The following is a 20,768-nucleotide window of genomic DNA, read 5'->3' as shown; positions in this document are numbered from 1 at the left end:
TAGGCGAGCTCATAAGCCAGAAAGAGACTAGGCGCTGACCGATAGTCATAGGCGGATCTCCTTTCAAGGTCAGGTGATACCTTTCTGGTTGATCCTACTAATGATCATGCAATGAGTGTTCAACTCATTTGTGAAATCGATGAGGCTAAGACAGGCCAAAGATCAACAGAACGGGATCTTTACATACATTCTTTTCCAATTTTCGATCTTTCGAACGAGAACTCATCGTGATGGGTAGGTGTATCACACCGGCAAGCTCGCCCGCCTCTGTTTAGTCTTTCATGGATGAAAAAAATACATTCCCTTGTCGGTTAACGCAGACTTGGATACCTATTCTGATGCGGAGGGAAGGAAAAGAAAATTCACTTATCTCTTATCCGCGGCAATCAAATCTGTTGGCAATCAAGGCTGCTTTCATATAGGTTTTTTGTTTGTAAGCTAGATATTCAACAGCTATGGCATATCTGGCCTCTATCAATTTCTTTTTCCTGGCTTGCTGTCCTTCCTTTTTCCAGCTTACTTTACTAATGCTGAAAGAACTGGCTGATGCTCTTTGTGCTAATTTACCGTACTATGAGTGAGCTTGCTCGTTCGTCTTTATTGATTGCATACTGTCTTGCTCCTCGCATACCGCCGTACTCTAAGTGTACCGATTCCCACCTGGCTCTCATCAAGCTGTCTTCCAAGGTCGGTCGAAACTATTCCTATCGCTTACCCATTTCCCAACGACCGAGTGAGCAGCTGTTCTTGAATCAGTTTTAGGTATTCAAAGTAGTGGAGGAGGATCAGCAAACTCAAAGTCTGGCTGTGCGAGAGGCCAATATGACTATCTATATCAGTTCTTAGCCTTAGTCATCTATTCGATCAATGCGGCCTGCCAAACTTCGAATAATAGATAATGCGGCTATCCTAGCCCTCAAGCCGGAACGGATTCAATACCATGGGATATTCCGAGACCGACAAGATCGATTGCGAGTTAGGACTTCTTCCTTATGGGCATTCTATCCAAGTCCACTAGAAAGGTATTCGTGAAAAAGAGCAGGTTAAGACATATCTTCTCGCTTTAGCTCTTCGCTCTTTGCCAGACACTTACTAAACTGCTCCGCTGCAGGTGCGTATGAATATTCATAGTGATACGTAAATCTTTCCTAAAGCCTGGCTTTGAGCCTTCCTTGAATGTGGCACTGAACCCTGGTTACTTTCGGTTGTGTATGGTAGTCCCAATGCAAGTCTTCGTAATTTTCTGTGGCAGGATTTGGCTAGCAATAGTATTGATCTTTCTGATCCCTGGCTTGCTGTAAGAGACTTTCACTCTGTCACCTCTTCTACGGAAGTCAGTTCAAACAGCCGAATCTCTAATAGACGTAGTGCTGGTTTTGTTGAATGGATTTTTGATCATGGTTTGATTGACATGGGGTATTATGGCTCTAAATTCACTTGGAGTAGGGGGTAACACTCTGAGTGCTGCTAGACTTGACCGGGTTCTTTGCAATCCGGCTTGGAGAGAAATGTTTGAGAGTGCCTCTGTGTCTCACCTCCCTAAGCATCAGTCTGATCATTGTCCTTTATTGGTCAGATTGGAGAACAGAAATACTACAAATTTCCGTCCTCAGTTCATATTTCAATTGGAATCCCTGAGGAATGGCAGTTGAGGTGATAAGCGTCGTAATGAGAAAGAGAAAGAAACGAGTCAAAAAGAAAAGGGTCTGTTCAATAGTCGTTCCCCGTCTCCATGTCAGTTGGGATTGAGTCATTGTGCGAGAAGGAAACATTACACGTTTCATTTTCACACAATAACAAAATGATCTCCTCCTGACAACTCGCCTTGACCGCAGGGTCTTGCCCTGCTGATGGGTGGCGCTGATCGTGTTCAAACCAAAAGAATATGTATCCCTACAGATTACGTAGGAGACTTAGATATGAATGGGATGTGACTCCCAGACCACCTAAGATGCCCACTGTGGATCTGAAAGTGCTAAAGTCACAACTCTCGCACTCCTCAGACTGAGGTTAACAGCCTCACATCAGAGCTTTCGCTCTCGACGCCTTTCCTTAATTGAGTCGATCAAGATGAAAGAAAGATAGTGATTCGTTGATGTTAATGAAAGAAATGATTGGTTTCACTTTCACGACATGGAGTTGAACCATGATCGACCGTGATCGTGAGAATTGCCTAGAGCTTCTTGGCCCACGTGTCCCGAACGAACTCAATCGCCCAGTATATGTGGCACAGAGGCTACTCCACTAGACTATAGAATCTTGATGATATCTATCTAATTACATCCGGCGTATGATTCACACTCTTTCTGGGAGTGCAGGGAACAGTACTTCCACTAGTTCCTTTGAGTTCTTATCTGATGATGATCAGTCTGATCCCAATATCCTGCCTTCCAAGACTTGGGTTTTCAACTTTCAAGCAGTCAATCAAGCAGCACTGGCCGCTATTCCATAGATGGCATAGAGCTCTTACACAGCGCCTAATAGGAAGACTTCACTAGAAAGGTTTGGTTTCCCCTGTAGTTTGGTACAGTGCTTTCATCTTTCTCTCTTTCTCTGTGAAGATAGACTGCTGTTTATTGCTTTGCGTGTCAAGTGCGAGATTGGTATCGAGGAATTGCGTATAAAAGGTTGTCTATCTGAGACTATCTATCTAGTACGATCGATCAAGTCATTCAGTACAGTATCTTCGCTAGGTGTTTATGGAATTCTTTTAGCAGGTCGGTCTAGGTAGTTGATATTGCTCCTGAGAAATGAGTTCTTTCCAGTTTCCTTTGTGCATCTTTCTCCCATGCTTTCCGTTGGTCAACAACCAACAAAAACTCACTAGAATTCTGAACTACTCGTACAGTAAGGACTCTCTTTCTGTCTGGAGGGAATCATTTGTTGTCAATCATATAAAGACGGTAAACGACGTCTTGGAGTACAATAAAAAACTTGGAGTTCCGATCTCATTCTCATATAGTTGGATTCGCGGTGTGAAAATAGAACCCTCAGAAACTGGAGATCGGAACAAAGAAAAATGTGGACACTCTCCGCGCCTGGGCGGAGGGGAACCTTAGCCCTTATCATCTAATTATAAACCGGCGTGTGCTGCTGGATGCTTCTGATCAATAGAACAAGAAGAGGAGTCAGCCAAAAAGAAAGACCACCAAAAGTAACGACCACCAAGATACGCATAGTAATTCGATCTTTTTATCACCCATTTCTCGAAAACCTTTTTTGGGGGCTTCCGCCTTACACACGGAAGATTGGATTGCCTGAATCACGAGTCTTATATACTGTGTTACGATCACCTCATATTGATAAAAAGTCCAGAGAACAATTTGAAATGAAAATAAAGAAACAATTTCTGGTCATAAAAACAGAAACGCATGAATTGCGCAAGAAGTTCTTTCGGTTAAAACGCCGTGCGACTCGGAGGACATAAGACTTCTTGGTCAAGCCAAAAAGATTGCCGACTGGATGCTCCTACCCCACCATGCCTGGCCCTTTACCTTTTTCACTTAACAACAACAAATAAACTCTTAAAAAAAAAGATATTTGTTTGTGCTAATATAAAAGAAGAAAGAGGAGGTATGAAGCGTGGGAAAGAATGAAAGAAGTGTATGATACAACAGATAACCTTAAGGAGTGGCGGCAACACTGAAGATTGATCAACGCGAGTGAACTGTGCTTAGACGCTTCGTAAAACCGCACCGATCTACGAGAGGAGCTGATAGATGAGTAGGCTTTCCCTTTCGATTCACGGAATGTGATCTGGGACACGATGGGAGTTTGCGTGTCTCGGTAGGAAAGAGATCACCGGAGTATAGCACAAGATCGCCTTTTCTTGCTGCCATGGGGTCGACCTGTGAACAAGGTAAACCCAATGGGAACCAAAAACCGGGGGGTACCGCATTGGGCAGAAGACGATCCAAAAAGCGAAGGCTCACCCAGCTGAAGGAAAGAGCTTTGGAAGCTTACCTTATTATTAAAAGGGGAAAGGGTTCCAAACCTATCTTACTAATAAGAAGAAAGGAGGTGAGATAGGCAAGAGGTAGCTTGCTTCCAAGCCGGCCCGGCCGCGAGGAATCAAGAGATCTTTGCCGGTGCTGACTTGGATCTCGGGTGACGGAATAAGGCGGCCAGAAGCGACGAGCAGTCGCGGTCGAAGCTTGGCTCTAGGCGGTAGGCTAGCAGTAAGCTTGACTACAGCGAAGCGCTTACCAAGCGCGAAGGAAAGGGCCTTCGCCACTTGAGCCGTATGCGGGGGAACTCGCACGTGCGGTTCTTAGGGGGGGAAAGCTAGTAGGAGCCATCCCATCCCAATAGCGTATATTTGGAGCTCAATATGAAATCCTATTTTCTTGCAAGACCCGTTCGGATAAGGGAAAACTCCAGAGATTGCTTCGAAGTAAGATCCTTGCGTTGACCCTTTCCTGAACCAGAACCGGGGGAGGATGAGAGGAAAAGGGGATCAAAATGTCCCATCAATAAAGTGAGGGCTTTCCATTCTTCCTTCCCCCTTTTTTAATATTTGAAAGAAATAAGCCCCGCGGGCCCCTCTCTGATAAGGAAGGAAAGAAAGTAGAGGCTATGGAATTGGATCGAACGAGAAGGATGGGATTGGGTTCAGTTAAGGTAAGCTAAAGGGTTAAAGCCTAATTCCTATCGAGCTTGCATCTTAGTACGCAAAGTCTTTAGCAAGAAAAGGGGAATCCCGAGAGAAAGGGAGTTTCCGTTCTCCTAGAGGCGAAGGCGGTCTAACTAGAATATCTAAGGAAATGTCTTATATCGGGGGTGACCTAGACGTGATCTGAATCGTAGTTCAGATTCAAGTTGGTTGGGGGGGAAAGGGCCTCTGTTGATGATCGGGTTTCTTTCAATAGAATATGGGGAAGGACGTTGCACACCCCCTCGGTACAACTTTCGTAAGTAACTCAGTGCAGTTTGCCTTGTAAAACGAAAATGAAATACGAACAACCGCGCTGGTCGTAATAGATCGACTTTCATGCTAGTTCTTGCTCCAGCATGAAAGTTCCATTTCAGGGAAGGACGACGTACTATGATACTTTCTGTTTTGTCGAGCCCTGCTTTGGTCTCTGGTTTGATGGTTGTACGTGCTAAAAATCCGGTACATTCCGTTTTGTTTCCCATCCCAGTCTTTCGCAACACTTCAGGTTTACTTATTTTGTTAGGTCTCGACTTCTTCGCTATGATCTTCCCAGTAGTTTATATAGGAGCTATAGCCGTTTTATTCCTATTCGTTGTTATGATGTTCCATATTCAAATAGCGGAGATTCACGAAGAAGTATTGCGCTATTTACCAGTGAGTGGTATTATTGGACTGATCTTTTGGTGGGAGATGTTCTTCATTTTAGATAATGAAAGCATTCCATTACTACCAACCCAAAGAAATACGACCTCTCTGAGATATACGGTTTATGCCGGAAAGGTACGAAGTTGGACTAATTTGGAAACATTGGGCAATTTACTTTATACCTACTATTTCGTCTGGTTTTTGGTTTCTAGTCTGATTTTATTAGTAGCCATGATTGGGGCTATAGTACTGACTATGCATAGGACTACTAAGGTGAAAAGACAGGATGTATTCCGACGAAATGCTATGGATTCTAGGCGGACTATAATGAGGAGGACGACAGACCCACTCACGATCTACTAAAAGGAAAGTAGCTTGATATTGGTTCGAATCCAATTCGTGGGATGGCCCTCTTGGTCATATAGATGCTTGACGCCTCCATTTGACTGATGCCATTAAGATGAGAGCGATGCAGCGGCAGAGGCGACATTAGCTGCGGGAGAAGCAACATCCCTTTCTTATGGCTAAGTAAGGCTTTTCCCTACTCATCATCTCTATCTCGAACCATGTTACCATTCGTTCCGAGTCGCCAAGAGCTAGAACAGCTTCTTCCCCCTCGGGAAGTAAGATAGCAGGAATAGTAGATCCACTACGCTTTGCGCCTCGTATTCCTTCTTTAAGGCCGGGAGCCGGGAACTCAAAAAGCATCTATCTGGATGGTGGTCACTCCTTGCCTACTTATCTTCCGATAAAACTTCCAACAACGTGCCATAAGGGCTAAAATCGCTTATTTTCAATAGCTGCGGTTCTTCCTGTATTGCTCCTCTTATGGAGATAGGGACTCTTCCTTTTGAGTTGAGTTTCCTCCCCTTTAACTTAACAACAACCAATATATTATTTAGAAAGAGTTTCTTTGTTTTTGCTAATCTATAAGGGGCTTCCATGCTTCTTTCCTTCCTAGCCGTCTATTTCAATCGAGAGAGTTCAACTCCCAGTCTCAGGTCAAATGCAGAAGAGACAGGAGCTTCTTCCCTCGGGTCGTATGGACAGGAGTAAGCAAAAGCCAGATCTGATTCAATAGGAACAGAACCTTCTACCCCGTCTGGTATTCAATTCACTAGCTTCGACCACTCTCACTCCCTTTCTTAAAGAGTCAAAGTGCTTAGAGGAAGAAGGGGAAGTCTGAAAAGACTGACAGATATCGATGAACTGGATGAAGTTTTAAAGAGCAGTCCCGGGCGGCCGAAGAAAGAGTCGTTAAGCCGAGAAAGCTAACAATTTGCCTTCTCATCCAAAATAAGGAAGGGAGTTTTCAAGGTGTTAAGAATCGATTGAAGCATCCCTGGACTTCTACTCGATAGAGTGATCGAATCGGGCGCTATGGACTTCAAAGCCTCGAGGGTTGTGCGATAACGCTCGTTCTCTCTTTCTTTTCCCACTACGCGCTAACTATAGATTGAATAATCGAAGCCAGATGAAATAGCATAAAGGAGTGGTTTGATCTAAATTTTTATCCTATTCATGTATCATAGATCGGCAGGGAGATTTTCATTCCTTGTCCACTCTTTTCCGAAAAACTGCAATTAGGAATAGAGAATCTATATCAAAGAAAGGTCTAACAGTTTCCATAATGATTTCCATTGTTATTTGATACATTTCGGTCAGTAACATTAGTGAATTAGGTGAAGATGCGGAAAGAGAGGGATTCGAACCCTCGGTAAACAAAAGCCTACATAGCAATTCCAATGCTACGCCTTAAACCGTGAAAGCCAACAAGCAACGGCTTCTAGTTTAGACTAGCGCTACAACGCTATTCATATAGTTCTTGTTGAAGCCGTTGTGCGTGAGTATTAGTCTAAAGACTAAAGCGTCTTCCTTGGTTATTTAGAAATTGTTTATTTGTTGTTGTGAAGTTTATAGGGTGTTGGAATTCTTTAAGGTCCGGAGGGGCTGAAGTCGACATGACCAGCGACGGAGAGCTTGTATTAGAAGGATCACTTGCTTCTTGCCTTATATTACTTAGTCAAGCAAGCTTTCGCGCTAGGCGCTCACCTTTTTTGTCTGGGTGGAAGCTGGCGGGCAGGGCTTGCTTACCCGGATACACGGAATTGGGATCTCTGTTGCATGCAAATCTTTCTATCGGGAAAGCCTCGCTTATTCAAATCAAAGGGCTTCTTATTTAGAACCCTTTTTTTTTTGCTCATAAGTAAGTAAGCGTTGGTAGGAACGGCGGGATGATGATGAGTATATAAATCAATAAAGACCAAAAAAGAATAAATGGCAAGATCCTTTTTATATCGATGGAGGAAATAACGATGTAGAGGAAAACAGGGCAGGGATTCTCTACAATGACACTGTTGTAGACCAATTGAAAGGGATGTAGCGCAGCTTGGTAGCGCCTTTGTTTTGGGTAAAAAATTTCACGGGTTCCAATCCTTTCATCCCTACCTATTCTTCTCCTCTGGGCAGTAACGAGGGATCCGTTGAGATCGATTCGGACATACATATTTTCATTTTATGAGACTAGATGCATGCAAGATGTATTGGTGGTACAAAAAGAATCCTTTTTCTTTACAGTCGTATCTACTGTGATAAGAAAGCGCTCTTAGTTCAGTTCGGTAGAACGTGGGTCTCCAAAACCCGATGTCGTAGGTTCAAATCCTACAGAGCGTGATTCCAAATCAACAGACCCTATTGCCGAGATATGGCAACTTTTTTTTAAAGTAAAAAGTCATAAGAAGTCGTCTAACTTAATTCACAAATGAAACTCAATTATTGTAGGAAAAAAAAATGGAAAAGCATTCAAAATGATTATTCAATTTCTTTTCTTTTCAATTGTATCGAATCCTTTTTCTATTTTACTTTAACTCATTAGATTCAGTAGTAGGTTTCTTAATTGCACATAATATCTCGAATAAGAAGAGAAAAAGTCTCGCACGATCGCTCGAAGAAATCAAACCTTTATTTCGGTCCAACTCGATTCTAAGACTAGTAATTCCTATGTTCTTTTCCTTTTAGGTTCTACATTTTTCTTTCAATATTATAGAGTCCCATCCTTTTGACTTAACAACAACAAAACAAGCAAGGGCTGACGCGAAAGAACAAGCAACGAGCAAGAAAACTCCTGCGCATCCGTTTTCTTGCTTAGCCGTGAAAGGTTTTGATTCGAGGCTTTTTCCTTGTTGACTGGAGCCCAAATAAGGCAATGAGAAAGCGTCCGTTCACGTCAGGGTCCGAAGGAGGCTTTGACTTTCATCGAGATTGGCCTGGTGTGAAGTGTACCGGCCCAATAGAAAGGAACGAGGGGAAGAATCGACGAGGAATCGATAAGACAATAGAAAGGAAGAAGGGGGAAAGGACAAAGGAAAGACCAATGTATACATTTCATCACTGGGGTAGAGAAAATCGGCTTAAAATTTTGAAGTTGATAGTGAACGATGTAAGCCTTTGTCCACTATTCGTTCCCCCTAGAACATAAGTGAATGAAAAAGCGTGAGGATAATTCTAAACTCGAGATGTTAGAAGGTGCGAAATCAATGGGTGCCGGAGCTGCTACAATTGCTTCAGCGGGAGCTGCTGTCGGTATTGGAAACGTCCTTAGTTCCTCGATTCATTCCGTGGCGCGAAATCCATCATTGGCTAAACAATTATTTGGTTATGCCATTTTGGGCTTTGCTCTAACCGAAGCTATTGCATCGTTTGCCCCAATGATGGCCTTTTTGATCTCATTCGTATTCCGATCGAAGAAAGAAGGAAGGAGGCTAGTCCCCGAAAATGCCTTTGGAAGTTGGGGTTCATAATATGACTTCAAAGACTGGTGTGAAGTCGTAACAAGGTAGCCGTAGGGGAACCTGTGGCTGGATTGAATCCTTATTTTATTTCGGTATGCCGCTCCGCGAGCAAGGAGCGAGAGAACCAAGTGGGCTGTGGTGATGTCAGAATTTGCACCTATTTGTATCTATTTAGTGATCAGTCCGCTAGTTTCTTTGATCCCACTCGGTGTTCCTTTTCCATTTTCTTCCAATAGTTCGACCTATCCAGAAAAATTGTCGGCCTACGAATGTGGTTTCGATCCTTCCGGTGATGCCAGAAGTCGTTTTGATATACGATTTTATCTTGTTTCAATTTTATTTATTATTCCTGATCCGGAAGTAACCTTTTCCTTTCCTTGGGCAGTATCTCTCAACAAGATTGATCCGTTTGGATCTTGGTCCATGATGGCCTTTTTATTGATTTTGACGATAGGATCTCTCTATGAATGGAAAAGGGGTGCTTCGGATCGGGAGTAACCACTAGTGATAGGGCAAAAATCGGGGGGAAGGACAAAGGAAAGAGCGATGCCTACATTAAATCAATTGATTCGTCATGGTAGAGAAGAAAAACGGCGCACGGACCGTACTCGAGCTTTGGATCAATGCCCCCAGAAGCAAGGAGTATGCCCGCGTGTTTCAACGAGAACACCGAAAAAACCTAATTCAGCTCCACGTAAGATAGCCAAAGTACGGTTGAGCAATCGACATGATATATTTGCTCACATTCCAGGCGAAGGTCATAATTTGCAGGAACATTCTATGGTCTTAATAAGAGGAGGTAGAGTGAAAGATTCGCCAGGTGTGAAATCCCATTGTATTCGAGGAGTCAAGGATTTGCTGGGAATTCCGGATCGAAGAAGAGGCAGATCAAAATATGGTGCGGAAAAACCCAAATCGAGATGAATGGAAGATGCCTATGGAACTCGGTCAGGAGAGGTTTATCCTTTGCCTCAAGGATGGCCTTTTTGATCTCATTCGTATTCTGATCGAAGAAGTTTCATTCAACCAACTATCTTTTTGAAGCAGATAGTTCACAGTGCTTCTTCTTTTTAGACTTGAAAAACGAAATATATGGACGATCTTTTTTCTGCCGTCTTGCCTTTTTTAAAGGAAGCTAGCGAACTTGTCGCGGTCCTACCACAAGGGCACCAGAATCCGCCACTCGAAGTGGTGGAAGGACCATCCACATTCAACGACTTACGTCGATTAGAAGTGGATCATCGACTGGTTATACCAGCCAACACCAATTTACGAAATATCGTAACGTCGGTCGGTATAGCTCATTCTGTGGCACCTTCTTCAGAAGGTGTGACTGTCTTGCCTCAAACGGGGCCCCCGGGAGGCCAGTCGGAGGCAGCAGAAACCGCATCTACGGGGCAAAACCGAGCCGTGGAGCAAGCTGGACCATCATCGCGGCAGTGGGAAACTAAATCACCCAGTAATCTGAATTCTTCGGATTTGCGATCTCTTGCCCGATGTTTTGAATCGCTTCCTGAGCCCGGCGATGAAGCTAGTTCGCTTCCTGTGGCCCAGGAGGCGTTGCCGCAGGCCCCCGCGCCAGCTCCCCACCCTGCTGTTCCCAATCCACCGGTTATTCCGCAGTTTCCCCCTTTGCTTTCTGATGGGGACCGCTTGGTCAAGCTCAGAGAGACCTTGCTTTTGTATACCCCCACTGACTTCGGAAGCTTCGAAAATAAATTGACCCTAGCCGTTCCGATAGAGAAAAGTGTGGAAGCTGCTTTACTGGAAGATGGATTCAATGCCGATCGTATCCGCCTGCAACTCAACGAAATACGAGGAGTGCTTTTCTGCCATCCAAAAAGGTCCTTTCTTCTATCTTTTGATACACTGGAACGCTATTTAAATGAGATACAAACAGAGGGGACGCGGAACAGCACTCCATATCGGAAGGTCATGCAAAAAATTAGTCGGTATAACATTGTATTGTGGTGACCGAGCGAAAGAGGGGGCCAGATTTGGGTTGGGGTATAGAGCCGTAAGCGCGGTGGGGGGTGACAGAGGACGTGCTCGTACGGTTCATATAAGGATATGATAAAGTACTTTTTTCTTGGGAACTTTCAGTCCTCTATATTCGAAATATGCCTTTCTAGGAGCATTACGATCTGCAGCTCAAATGGTCCCCTATGAAGTCTCTATTGGCCTTATTCTTATTGTGCGCCTTGTGAGCGCGTTTGGATCCGCGAAGGCAATCGCTCGGATGTTCCCCTAACCCAACCCGGAAACAGACCGGAGGGAACCGCAGCATGGGGAATGTCCGCGTCTCGTCGCAAGGCTCATTTTTAGTTGTGGGTCATAGGGCGGGCAGCTTTATCTGATCAAGGGCCGGGGCACAAGGGTCCTGGTACTATCCAGGTGCGAAGAACCCCGGATGTGACTGCAATGAGCAGAAATCTCACTCACGGGCCTAAACGACGAGAAAACAGTCGAACGTGAGAGCAAGGGATCACCTAACGAATGGACGAGCTCAAAGGGGGGAGGGAGGCAAGAACCATGCTTTCAGAGAAGTGGCGGTCCGAATCTTATCTGAACTGCGAGAATAACTGACTAAGCCGTGCCATAAGGGGTCATTCTCCAAACGGGACGGGGCCAAGCCTTTAGGTTGTTTAAGTAGGTTGGGTGACAGATCGGCCATAGGAGTACTCCGGGATATAAACCAGGGCAACAAAAGTGGAGCATACGACGATGCCGCCCGTTTTCATTTCGTGGAAGTCCCCGGCAGAGGAAAGGGCTGTAGGTGATGGCGCGTTCCTTATCTAGAGAGGGGCGGTTCAATCCTTTCTATTGGTTCGTGCGTGGCAGCTGGTATATGATGAAAGGCGGGCCGCTTTTTCGGGACCTATTCTCTTAATAGGCGGAAAAGCGAAATAGGAAAGGGGCCGAGCTGACTGATGAGTGTCTTTTTAGCCTTTAAAAGGCTCTCATGTGGAGCTAACATGGCAGGCTACATATAAGTATAGCCAAATCAAGATGAGATGGGACGGACGGTCAGAGGCCGCAGCGGGACTACCATAGGAAAGCCCGCCCCCGCTAGCTAACATAGAAAGATATTCCCGGATAGCAGTAGTCTCTATGTAAATCTCTTCCCGACCGGGCCAGGCCGAATCGGGCCACCACTTGGGATGGGAATGGCTCAGCCCACATGCATCATTTGATGAAAGCACTCCAGTCCAGTCGCCTCCGATGATTGGTTTGTCAACCACGCTTTCTCTCCCTCAAAACAATGCTCCTCACCAAATGCCCTTCCTTGGGTTGGGGCAACACAGCAATGAGTAGTTCGCTCCAGGGCCCACCCCCTCGAGAGCAAGATGCCGGCCGAGATGGAGCTGGGAGCAAACCAACCTATACTTTCCTGGGGCTTGCCTTGCCTCAACATCTAAATAAATAAAGGGCGGGCGCCGAAAAGGAACCAGCCCTGCCTCTTCAAGAAAGCTTTGCTTGGTAGGCGCTGCCTACTCACTCGGACAATGCTCTGAACACGAAAGTGTGCAGTTCCGCCCCCCTTCTCCCATGCTGAGTCACAGGCAGCGCCTCGGAAAGCACGGACGAGCCACATGCAGGGAAACTTGCACGTGTGGTTCTGGCCGGGGACCCCGGTATACTGTACTAATATGTGTAGGTTCCCGTAATTCGAGTGAGATTGTCATGGCGCAAAAGCAGATATGGTCCGGTATTCCCTTGTTCCCTGTATTGGTTATGTTCTTTATTTCTCGTCTAGCAGAAACTAATCGAGCTCCATTTGATCTCCCAGAAGCGGAAGCTGAATCAGTTGCAGGCTATAATGTAGAATATGCGCGGGATGCGATCCTTAATAGTTCACTGTTGGCGGAAGCCAATGTCCCGGGATCCCGGGGACTCATTCTGACTGAAACAAGGGGCGGGTCTTTACCAACTTCCAAATATTCTATTTTAGGGAAGCCAAAAAAGGTGAGCGCCTAGCGCGAAAGCTTGCTTGACTAAGTAATATAAGGCAAGAAGCAAGGGATTGAGCTGCGCGAAAGCTTCTATTATAAAGAACAAGCAACGGCTTCTAACGCTACAGACGCTATATGTTAATAAGAAGCCGTTGTGCGTGAGTAAGAAGTAAAAAGCCGCGAAGCGGATTCCTTGCTCTACCGCGAAAGCATTATAAAGGCGCAGGAGTTTTCTTGCTGCACCAAGGAAACGGATGCGCGTTAGCGCAACGGCTTTCGCGGTAGCTCAGCCCTTGCTTGTTGGAGGCAAAGCCCTTTACCGTTGCTTGTTTAGTAAAGTCAAGCTTTTTGATAGGAGTAGGTGCTTGCTAGGGCACTATTCATTCTTCATTTGAAACTAACGAGTGTCGGGTCGGGGATTTCTGCCTTGTTATCAAAAAGGGAGTTGGGTAAAGCAAACTCTCTCCTTGGAGGAGCACGGGCTTAGTCAAGTAGAACCGGGTTGCGCTGCTTGATGTTCCGATCGAAAACAAATCAGTGGGGCCATGCCGGTACGACTGAATATGCGTTAGAAAGGTCAACCCCTCCCCTACGACACCAAAAAAACCGGGCCGAACTTCTAACCCGCCCGCTTCCATAGAAAAATATCGTGGCAACGTAGACCTAAGTGGTCATATTGGATCCTTGGGAACCATCACAAGTACGGCCGGCCTATATTTGAACGAAAATGCCGTGTCGTCCAGCGGAGCCTAGAAGAAGGTGACTCGCGCAGACAGCTGACTCCTTTTCAATAGAAAAGAATAGCCAAACCAACCCAGCTGGCTGGTCAATCTCAGAGATCTTATCGGCCGGCAAACCGGAGACGGGCGACCACGGTCCCGACCTTACCAGCACCTGAGGTGTACTAATCAATGAAGCCCCGAAACCTACTTTATTTTATGAAAAAATAAACCAAGCCTAACCGGTCACGACATGTTGTTGATATTGATTGAGTTGGAGGGACTTTCGCTGACTGAATCCATCCATAAACCTAGACCCCGGTAACCTTTGTAACCAAAGCGTCACGACAACATCCAAAGGTAACCTTTGGATTCTTAAGTAGGGGGGCAAGGAGGAGCACGTAGGAATGCCGACCACTACATAAGCCACTAGTGGCTGAGAGAAAGCGAGCAGCACCTTGTATAGGTTGGGCGGAGCTTGAAGAAGCGAGCCCCTATCAGAGAAAGCCATTGCGCGCTAGCCTAGCTAGCTAACGTTTTTCAGCCGGCTGTTATGTTAGTTGTAGCGCGTCTTCCCTCCTTCTCTCACTTCGGAAAGATTTAGCAGTCTTTTCTTATGATGACCTGGTCGCGAGAGTACGATACATCGGTGTAAAAGATTGAGTTGGATCTGTGAGGTTGGTTATATATGTATATCGATATGTCGCTCCTTCCAATCGCCCTTGTTCTTGAAGCTCTCGCTTTCCCCCCCCTATCTAATAAGGTAAGTTGCCCCTGCCAATGAAATCCAATCTGCAGGCACCTGCCTATGTGTCTGCCGCTTGCACTCTACCATATTCATTCCACGCTTTTTTAGGACTTTCTAAAAGTGCCGGTATGAGAAATGAAATAAAGGAGTTGAGAATGCCTCATTGAAAGGAAGATCTCTGGGAGCCTTCACTCGTCAACCTAAAAACAGGAAGAAGCTCGTCTTGAAGATGAAGACGTAGGGAGGATGGGAATGAGGTGCAACCGATTAAAGAGCGATCAGGAGGGTTTCAAAGCGCCTTGCCTGACTTCCCGCCAGAAATAGAAGATTTATTGCTTGCTCTGGTTATAAGCGGTTAAGGTAAAGGGCAACCAACTTTCAATCATACTTCTCATTTTGCCTTGCTCATGGCACTTCTTTCTTCGTCACTCGCCCTTCCTCACAACATAAGGTTTAGTGCCCTCCCGTTCGATTAGCTCTCTCGCAACAAACAGAGGAACCGAGAATGAATATGCGCTTATGTGCTGCGCTTCGACTTAGTCCTCTAACTCTAACCTTTAGTCGACCAACCACCATCTCCTTCCTAGGAAACCATTTGCCTTTTCATTCCTTTCCTAGATAAGCTATCCTCTCTAGGCGGACCTACCTTTATCAATGAAGGGGCCCGTTGTACTCTTTCCCATTTTTTTTTAGTTTATAGCTCCTGGAACTAGCACACCATGGGTCGGGCTCTCGATCAGCATAGATGGGCGGTGTGGATAGGGTAGAAGAGAACCGGGCAGTACCTCATACTATGCCTTCCACTATGGAAGTGGGAATCCTCCTTCTCCAGGGGGGTCACAATGGTGAAAGATTCGGAAAAGGATTCCTCTATGAACGGGCTGAGAGATCCGGCATAACCACTCACGAAAGCTTCTTTAATCATCTTTGCAGACTTGCGCCAGTTGTCCTTTAACAATCCTTAATAGTAGATCCAATTCCGGCATCATGTAGAACTAAGATCCCAAGTACTAATCAATGAAGCCCCGAAAACAAACCTCTTTGCAAAAGAGACACCATAGGGGAGGTAATTCAATTGAGAGAGAATCTATCAGTTACTTAGCGTGACACAGCTACCTACGCCGACATGTGTATGTGTACAGGAACGGGTGCGGGAGCTACCCCCTGGTGCTTTGCCGGAAGCCCTTCATCCATCTCAATATATGGACGCAAAGGCTTCTCCGAACATCAAAACACTTCTGGATTTCGGGCCCTACTGAGAAAGGGGAGAACCTGCCGCTTCGGATGAATTCTTTTTTTTGTGCTTTTCGGTATACCAGTGAGAGATCTGTTCCGATGGCCTCCGGCCACTGTCAAAGCCGGTAGGTTTTGGGTTTTTCAAAAAAATCCTTAGTCGAAGATCTGGCATTAAATGCTTCTGAATTCAATTCAAAAGATGTCCGAATCAAAATTCCGAAAAAGTGGTAGTCATAGGACATATCTCAAGCCAGCGAGAAAGCCAAGTTTGAAAGGTTAAGTTCATTTGCTCCTTACTTAGGATTGTCCGAGGAGTTCATAGTGAAATTCTCCCTACGAAAATTCTCCTTCTACTCCTCCGGCGAGCCCATATAGGCCTTATCTTGGGAGTTATCTTGCACTTCAGCCCTTGGGAGAAAGGTTACAGACAGCCCTGTCTCTGTCAAGCACTCTTATGAGAATAGGAGTATTGAAAGCATTTCATTGAAAGGTAAAGGAGCAGTATCAAATAAACCAGCTCTATATCATAAGCCAAAGAGGGGAGATGAGATATTGAGTAGGTAGTAGATATGGCTTTTGGTCTCCCATATGCTTAAAAAGTAGTGTATGGAGGGGAAAGGGAAAGCTCGACTCTTACAGAGGGAAGTCCTTTACTTCGGTCGTAGGTTGAAAGCCTATTCCAGTCCTTAGCCCTTTTGTTTACCTTACTAAAGATCCCCGAATCCGAATAGAATGAATGAGATATCCTTTCGGTTAAGAAGAACGAAAGAAGACGATTAGAGTCTAAGGGACATTTCTTATCGTGGATTCTGTGCATCCATTCTAAGATCGTACATTCAATTAAGAATGAAGTATGTGAGTCTTTTTTTAGAATTTAGATTAGAGCTCGCTCTCTCAGTCCACTAGAAAGACAAGCCAATGCCAATACCAGGATTGGGAAACCCAAGGCCAGGGCTAAGGCAAAGCCAATGGCCAAGGCCAAGGCCAATGACAATTACAAAATACAAAATCCCCCAAATCTAAATAACGTACAAGCAACGGCTCGTTAGAGCCAGGGCAACTATCAACGGCTCGTAGAGCAACAAACAACGGCTAAAGCCAGATCAAATAATGTACGGCTAGAAGATGTCCAAGGAGAAATCAGAAATAAACCACCACATCGCGTAGATAAATCTGAAATCCGTTAATACGTTATTTCAGATTTATCATTGTACAAGCAACTCCACAAGCTTTAAAAGTAGATTATGAATTGTACACTTGACACTCACCTATTTTTTATAGATAGTAAGAATCTGTTTTTATTTGTCATTTCTTGTTCTAGTATTCTAATTAGCCTATTCTTTCTTTTTCATCGGTGGGGGATAATCCGTCCGTATCAAAGGTAGCTCATTCCTCTTGCTTCGGCACGCTTTGTTCCTAAAGATCCCTCTTTCATCGGTATTGAGCCTAACTAAAAGGTATCATCTGACTCTTCCTATCCTCGGGATCGGGCGGAGGCCTGAAATCAGTAGGGCAATAGCATAGCTATTATTGACCTGACCCCTATTACTTAAGCCTACTCTTTCTTCAAGATACGAAACGAGCAGCCGGAAACGGCTGTCCCTATTGTATTTTAGATGGAGTCATCAACAGGGCTAAGAATCTTACCTTTACTTAGAGAGGGGTAGCGGTACCACGCTCTTCCGTGCTCGTAGGTTGACTCCCCACTTTCCCAGCAGCTAACTTTCATGTTTGGCTTTTTCTCTTCCTTGGTTGCTTGCCCGAAGGAGATGGAAGGAGTGAATAGCCGTAGGCCGTACGCAGAAGAGAGAGAATCCGTCGGTCTTTAGAGTGCAGAGGGACTGACTTTCCTCGCATAAAATCCCGTATTTCTTTTTGCTTGTCTTTTTTAGAATCAGATAACTTTGTGGTAATAAAATAAGATAACCGTGGTGAATACGGGACCGGTGTCAAAAGAGACTAGAGCTTAGCCTCGTAGGGTAAACCAAACCATGCCTCGCAGCATTTATTTATTCTTTTCATTCTCAGAAAAATATCCAGAAAGACTGAACGCCAACCAAACAGGAAGCTTAATCCAATCCTCCACTTCGGAACGGGCTCGAGAGCTTCAATCAGACTTAGGGAGCGGGGAAAGCGGCAGAAGGGCGGTCTCCGGGTTGGAGGGGTAAATAGTTTGGAGTCTTCAAGGAGCCGCCCGGGGGGGAATTGAAGGGGGGTAACGATCCTTCTCTGCGGCCTTCCTTCCCTGCCCCAAAATTCCTTCAAGGAATTTAGTAAGGGGCAGACCTTAATCTGAATACGTATTGTTAATACTTCAAATTCAGTAATACAAAACTAACGTTTTGAACAACCTCATGATAGATACCATTAAAGGAGGTTTAAACAGGCCTTTAAGGCTCAATAAACGGGTATAGAGGGAGTTCCATTCATATTCACAATGATAAACCATGGGGGAAGAGCCTTAAAGAGAATTCAATTATTACTAAGCCCTGCCCCCTAACTTATCAAGAACAGAAACCGGACTCAACTGGACTTCACTGAGGGAAACACTGGACCGAGGGCGAAGCTCTGCTTTGCCCACCACCTCCCAGAGTATTAGCCGAGTTTTAGATGCCCTTAAAAGGACTTGAAGACCACTAAGGAATCGCTAGAAACAGTAACAAGTAGTCCAATGAGGACCGAAGTGAAAGAGAAGTTTTGGAGAAGATTGTTTGAAGGAAGCGATAGGACTGATCGGGTGATTAGTCAAAAAGGAAGACGCGTAGCGTCACATTACTCACGCACAACGGCTTCAACAAGAACTATATGAATAGCGTTGTAGCGCTAGTCTAAACTAGAAGCCGTTGCTTGTTCGATGACTGACCTTTCTATCCGCCTTTATAGAACTGCTAAATAACCTGAAAGCTATAAAGCAAGTCAGCACCAGCGCTAGCGTAGGGGCTGACCTATAAAGAGTAATGGGAGCCCTCGGCGATTGAGAGGAATGGTCCAATCGGTTGGTGAAATTAGTATTCTAAATATTCCCTATACCTTTCAACTTGATTTCCTTAACAAACTTCTAAATAACCTGAAAGAGAAGGGAAGGAGGAAACACAGGCTACTAGCAGAGTAGTACAACTTCACCCAGTATTCCAAATTCCTGTAGCTAAGACGAGACGGCTGTGATTGGCAGTAGGGATACTAAAAAGGGTCTTCCTCTGCCGGAGGTGTCTTTGAAAGAATATTCCTAGGGCCCTTGTTAATAGATAGAGGCAGACTAGTAAATCCCGGTGGGGTTCCCATAAATAACCAAGTTGGAATGGGATAGGGACCACCCGAACTACCGCCTCAAGAAGCGAGCTACCGGTTGACACCAATAATCTTAATGCCGGAACCGACAGAAACTCATTAGAATTTCTACTCGGGGATGGGAGGGCGCCTCGGCTCGCAGGGTAGACCAGCCAGGGACGATGGGGCGTGCCGGAAACACGCCATTGGAAAGCCTACGGGGAAAATAGTACCCGAGGGGCCAAAAGCTGAAATAGAGCATTTCTCCAGAGGCAAAAGAGGGAAATGCGACAGGCCAGAGGCTCAAATGCTTTATCTTCCTTGCAGGACAACCCTATAGAATAGGACTTCAAAGACAAATTCCTCCCCGCTAAACTAGACTTTCGACAGTGGCTCCATACGGTATCATAAGCCCAGGACTGGACTAGGAGGTAGTTGCGCCACTCATTCTCTTAGGTCGTCTCAAAGCGCTTAGTCTTGGGTCAACGAGCTTAGTGGAAAGGTCAGGGGTTTGATCAATAGCATCGATTCTTTCTTTCCCTCTACCCGACCTGCCCTGTCATGTCGGTATAGAAGTGTCATAGAGATGACTACTGATAGTTGAAGAAGGGGATCCGAGTCTGAACCTTCATCTTCTGACGCCAACTCCAAGCATTAGTCGATTAGCAGGGTTTCAGCGCTGAGTTGACAAACTAAAGGTCCGGGTCTCCGAGCTTAGCCGCTAGGCGAAGGGTAGACGGAAGAAGGTCTCCGAAAGCCCTCTTTCCAGCTTCGAGAAGAACGGGCACTCAAACCTATCTTTCATCAACCAAGAAAGCAAGAAGAGCGGCTTCAAGCCCAATCGAACATCAATCACTTCACGGACGCTATTGATTGAGTAGCCAACCCCAGCAAGAAGAAAGGGGAGCGGAAAGACACCGATTCCGACTCTAATCTCAGGCTTCATTGGTAAGGTAAGGAAGCTACGCAGCTCCAACATCGAATCGGGCAATTCCTCTTCAAGCCCTTGTGACATCAACAAACAAAGCGAGTTTAGGGCGAACAGCTGCTTTTTCGGAGATGACTTCTGTCAATAGGCAAGTAGCGCTTTTCATATGAGTAGTAGGGCGAGAGAAGATAGGGATTTCTCCCCTCTCTCTAAAATAGCTAGAGTATACTCGATAGCATATCGATGAGAGAGCCCGGCTTTGGGGATCCTAATTTCCGGGGTGGTATCTGTAATGGGTTAAGCTGTAATAAGCACGTACCTTTAATGGTTGGAAAGGGCCAGGAGATTCCAGTTCCTAGTTGATTCCCTCTTCCACCTTTTCTATCTATCATTAAAAGTAGGTAGGGTGGCCGTCGATCGATGAATTGAGAAAGATAGGACCGAGGATTCTATTGAAATAGACAAAGCTATCGATGGTCACATTGAGACGGAGGGAAGTATGCCCCCTTCTTCCTTTTTTTGTTCGGATGAGACGGCAGTGAGCAATCGATAGAGAGCAAGGGATGCTAGCGCTCTGATCCTAGTATTCCTCGCTTCAGTAGATTTAGGAAGCTTTGGCATCCGGACGTATTACGATAGCTAGACGGGGTGGGATTTTCTATCGGATGGTTATTCATCAAGTGGATCCTTTGCCTCTTACCTCAGTAGCTGGGCCCGGAAGGCGGTAACCGGCTTCGGTGAAAACTCTTCCAACAATCAATCGCGCTCTAGCCTCGCGTACGTAGGTAGCCTTTTGGCGCGCTATGTGCTGCTATGCGTATGCTTGC

At 45.4% G+C, this 20,768-nt stretch overlaps 4 protein-coding genes, 3 non-coding genes and 3 further genes across 7 annotated transcripts, besides 3 other annotated features.

Annotated features, from left to right (window-relative positions):
• The first annotated feature begins 3,157 nt into the window (after positions 1-3,157).
• Positions 3,158-3,407: a sequence feature (RNA editing can probably create a start codon from the first codon of ACG;~ribosomal protein L10).
• Positions 3,158-4,422, top strand: rps10 (the record flags this gene model as incomplete).
• Positions 4,310-4,422: a sequence feature (RNA editing can probably create a start codon from the first codon of ACG;~ribosomal protein L10).
• Positions 4,423-5,044: 622 nt separating this feature from the next.
• nad6 (NADH dehydrogenase subunit 6) lies at positions 5,045-5,662 on the top strand. Its single transcript has one exon. The coding sequence runs from the start codon at positions 5,045-5,047 to the stop codon at positions 5,660-5,662; it is 618 nt and encodes a 205-aa protein (YP_009295082.1).
• A 1,328-nt stretch (positions 5,663-6,990) lies between these two features.
• trnS-GGA lies at positions 6,991-7,078 on the bottom strand. The gene has a single exon. It is a non-coding gene; the product is annotated as a tRNA-Ser (tRNA).
• Positions 7,079-7,672: 594 nt separating this feature from the next.
• Positions 7,673-7,746, top strand: trnP-TGG. Its single transcript has one exon. It is a non-coding gene; the product is annotated as a tRNA-Pro (tRNA).
• A 152-nt stretch (positions 7,747-7,898) lies between these two features.
• trnW-CCA lies at positions 7,899-7,972 on the top strand. The gene has a single exon. It is a non-coding gene; the product is annotated as a tRNA-Trp (tRNA).
• An 809-nt stretch (positions 7,973-8,781) lies between these two features.
• atp9 lies at positions 8,782-9,039 on the top strand.
• Positions 8,782-9,039: a sequence feature (ATPase subunit 9;~RNA editing can probably create a stop codon from the last codon of CGA).
• A 192-nt stretch (positions 9,040-9,231) lies between these two features.
• On the top strand, positions 9,232-9,588 carry nad3 (NADH dehydrogenase subunit 3). Its single transcript has one exon. The coding sequence runs from the start codon at positions 9,232-9,234 to the stop codon at positions 9,586-9,588; it is 357 nt and encodes a 118-aa protein (YP_009295081.1).
• A 48-nt stretch (positions 9,589-9,636) lies between these two features.
• rps12 (ribosomal protein S12) lies at positions 9,637-10,014 on the top strand. Its single transcript has one exon. It carries the CDS (start codon positions 9,637-9,639, stop codon positions 10,012-10,014), a length of 378 nt encoding a protein of 125 aa, YP_009295080.1.
• Positions 10,015-11,201: 1,187 nt separating this feature from the next.
• nad1 (NADH dehydrogenase subunit 1) lies at positions 11,202-12,921 on the top strand (one of the parts in which the record gives this gene). Coding sequence (YP_009295069.1) covers positions 11,202-11,284; positions 12,730-12,921 — 275 coding nt within the window.
• Positions 11,202-12,921, top strand: nad1 (the record flags this gene model as incomplete).
• Positions 12,922-20,768: the final 7,847 nt, after the last annotated feature.

This window comes from Ipomoea nil (assembly GCF_001879475.1).
Source record: "Ipomoea nil mitochondrial DNA, complete sequence, cultivar: Tokyo-kokei standard".
NCBI lineage: Eukaryota > Viridiplantae > Streptophyta > Magnoliopsida > Solanales > Convolvulaceae > Ipomoea > Ipomoea nil.
The sequence above is the reverse complement of the archived record's forward strand: the minus strand, read 5'-3'. Positions and strand labels throughout refer to the sequence as shown.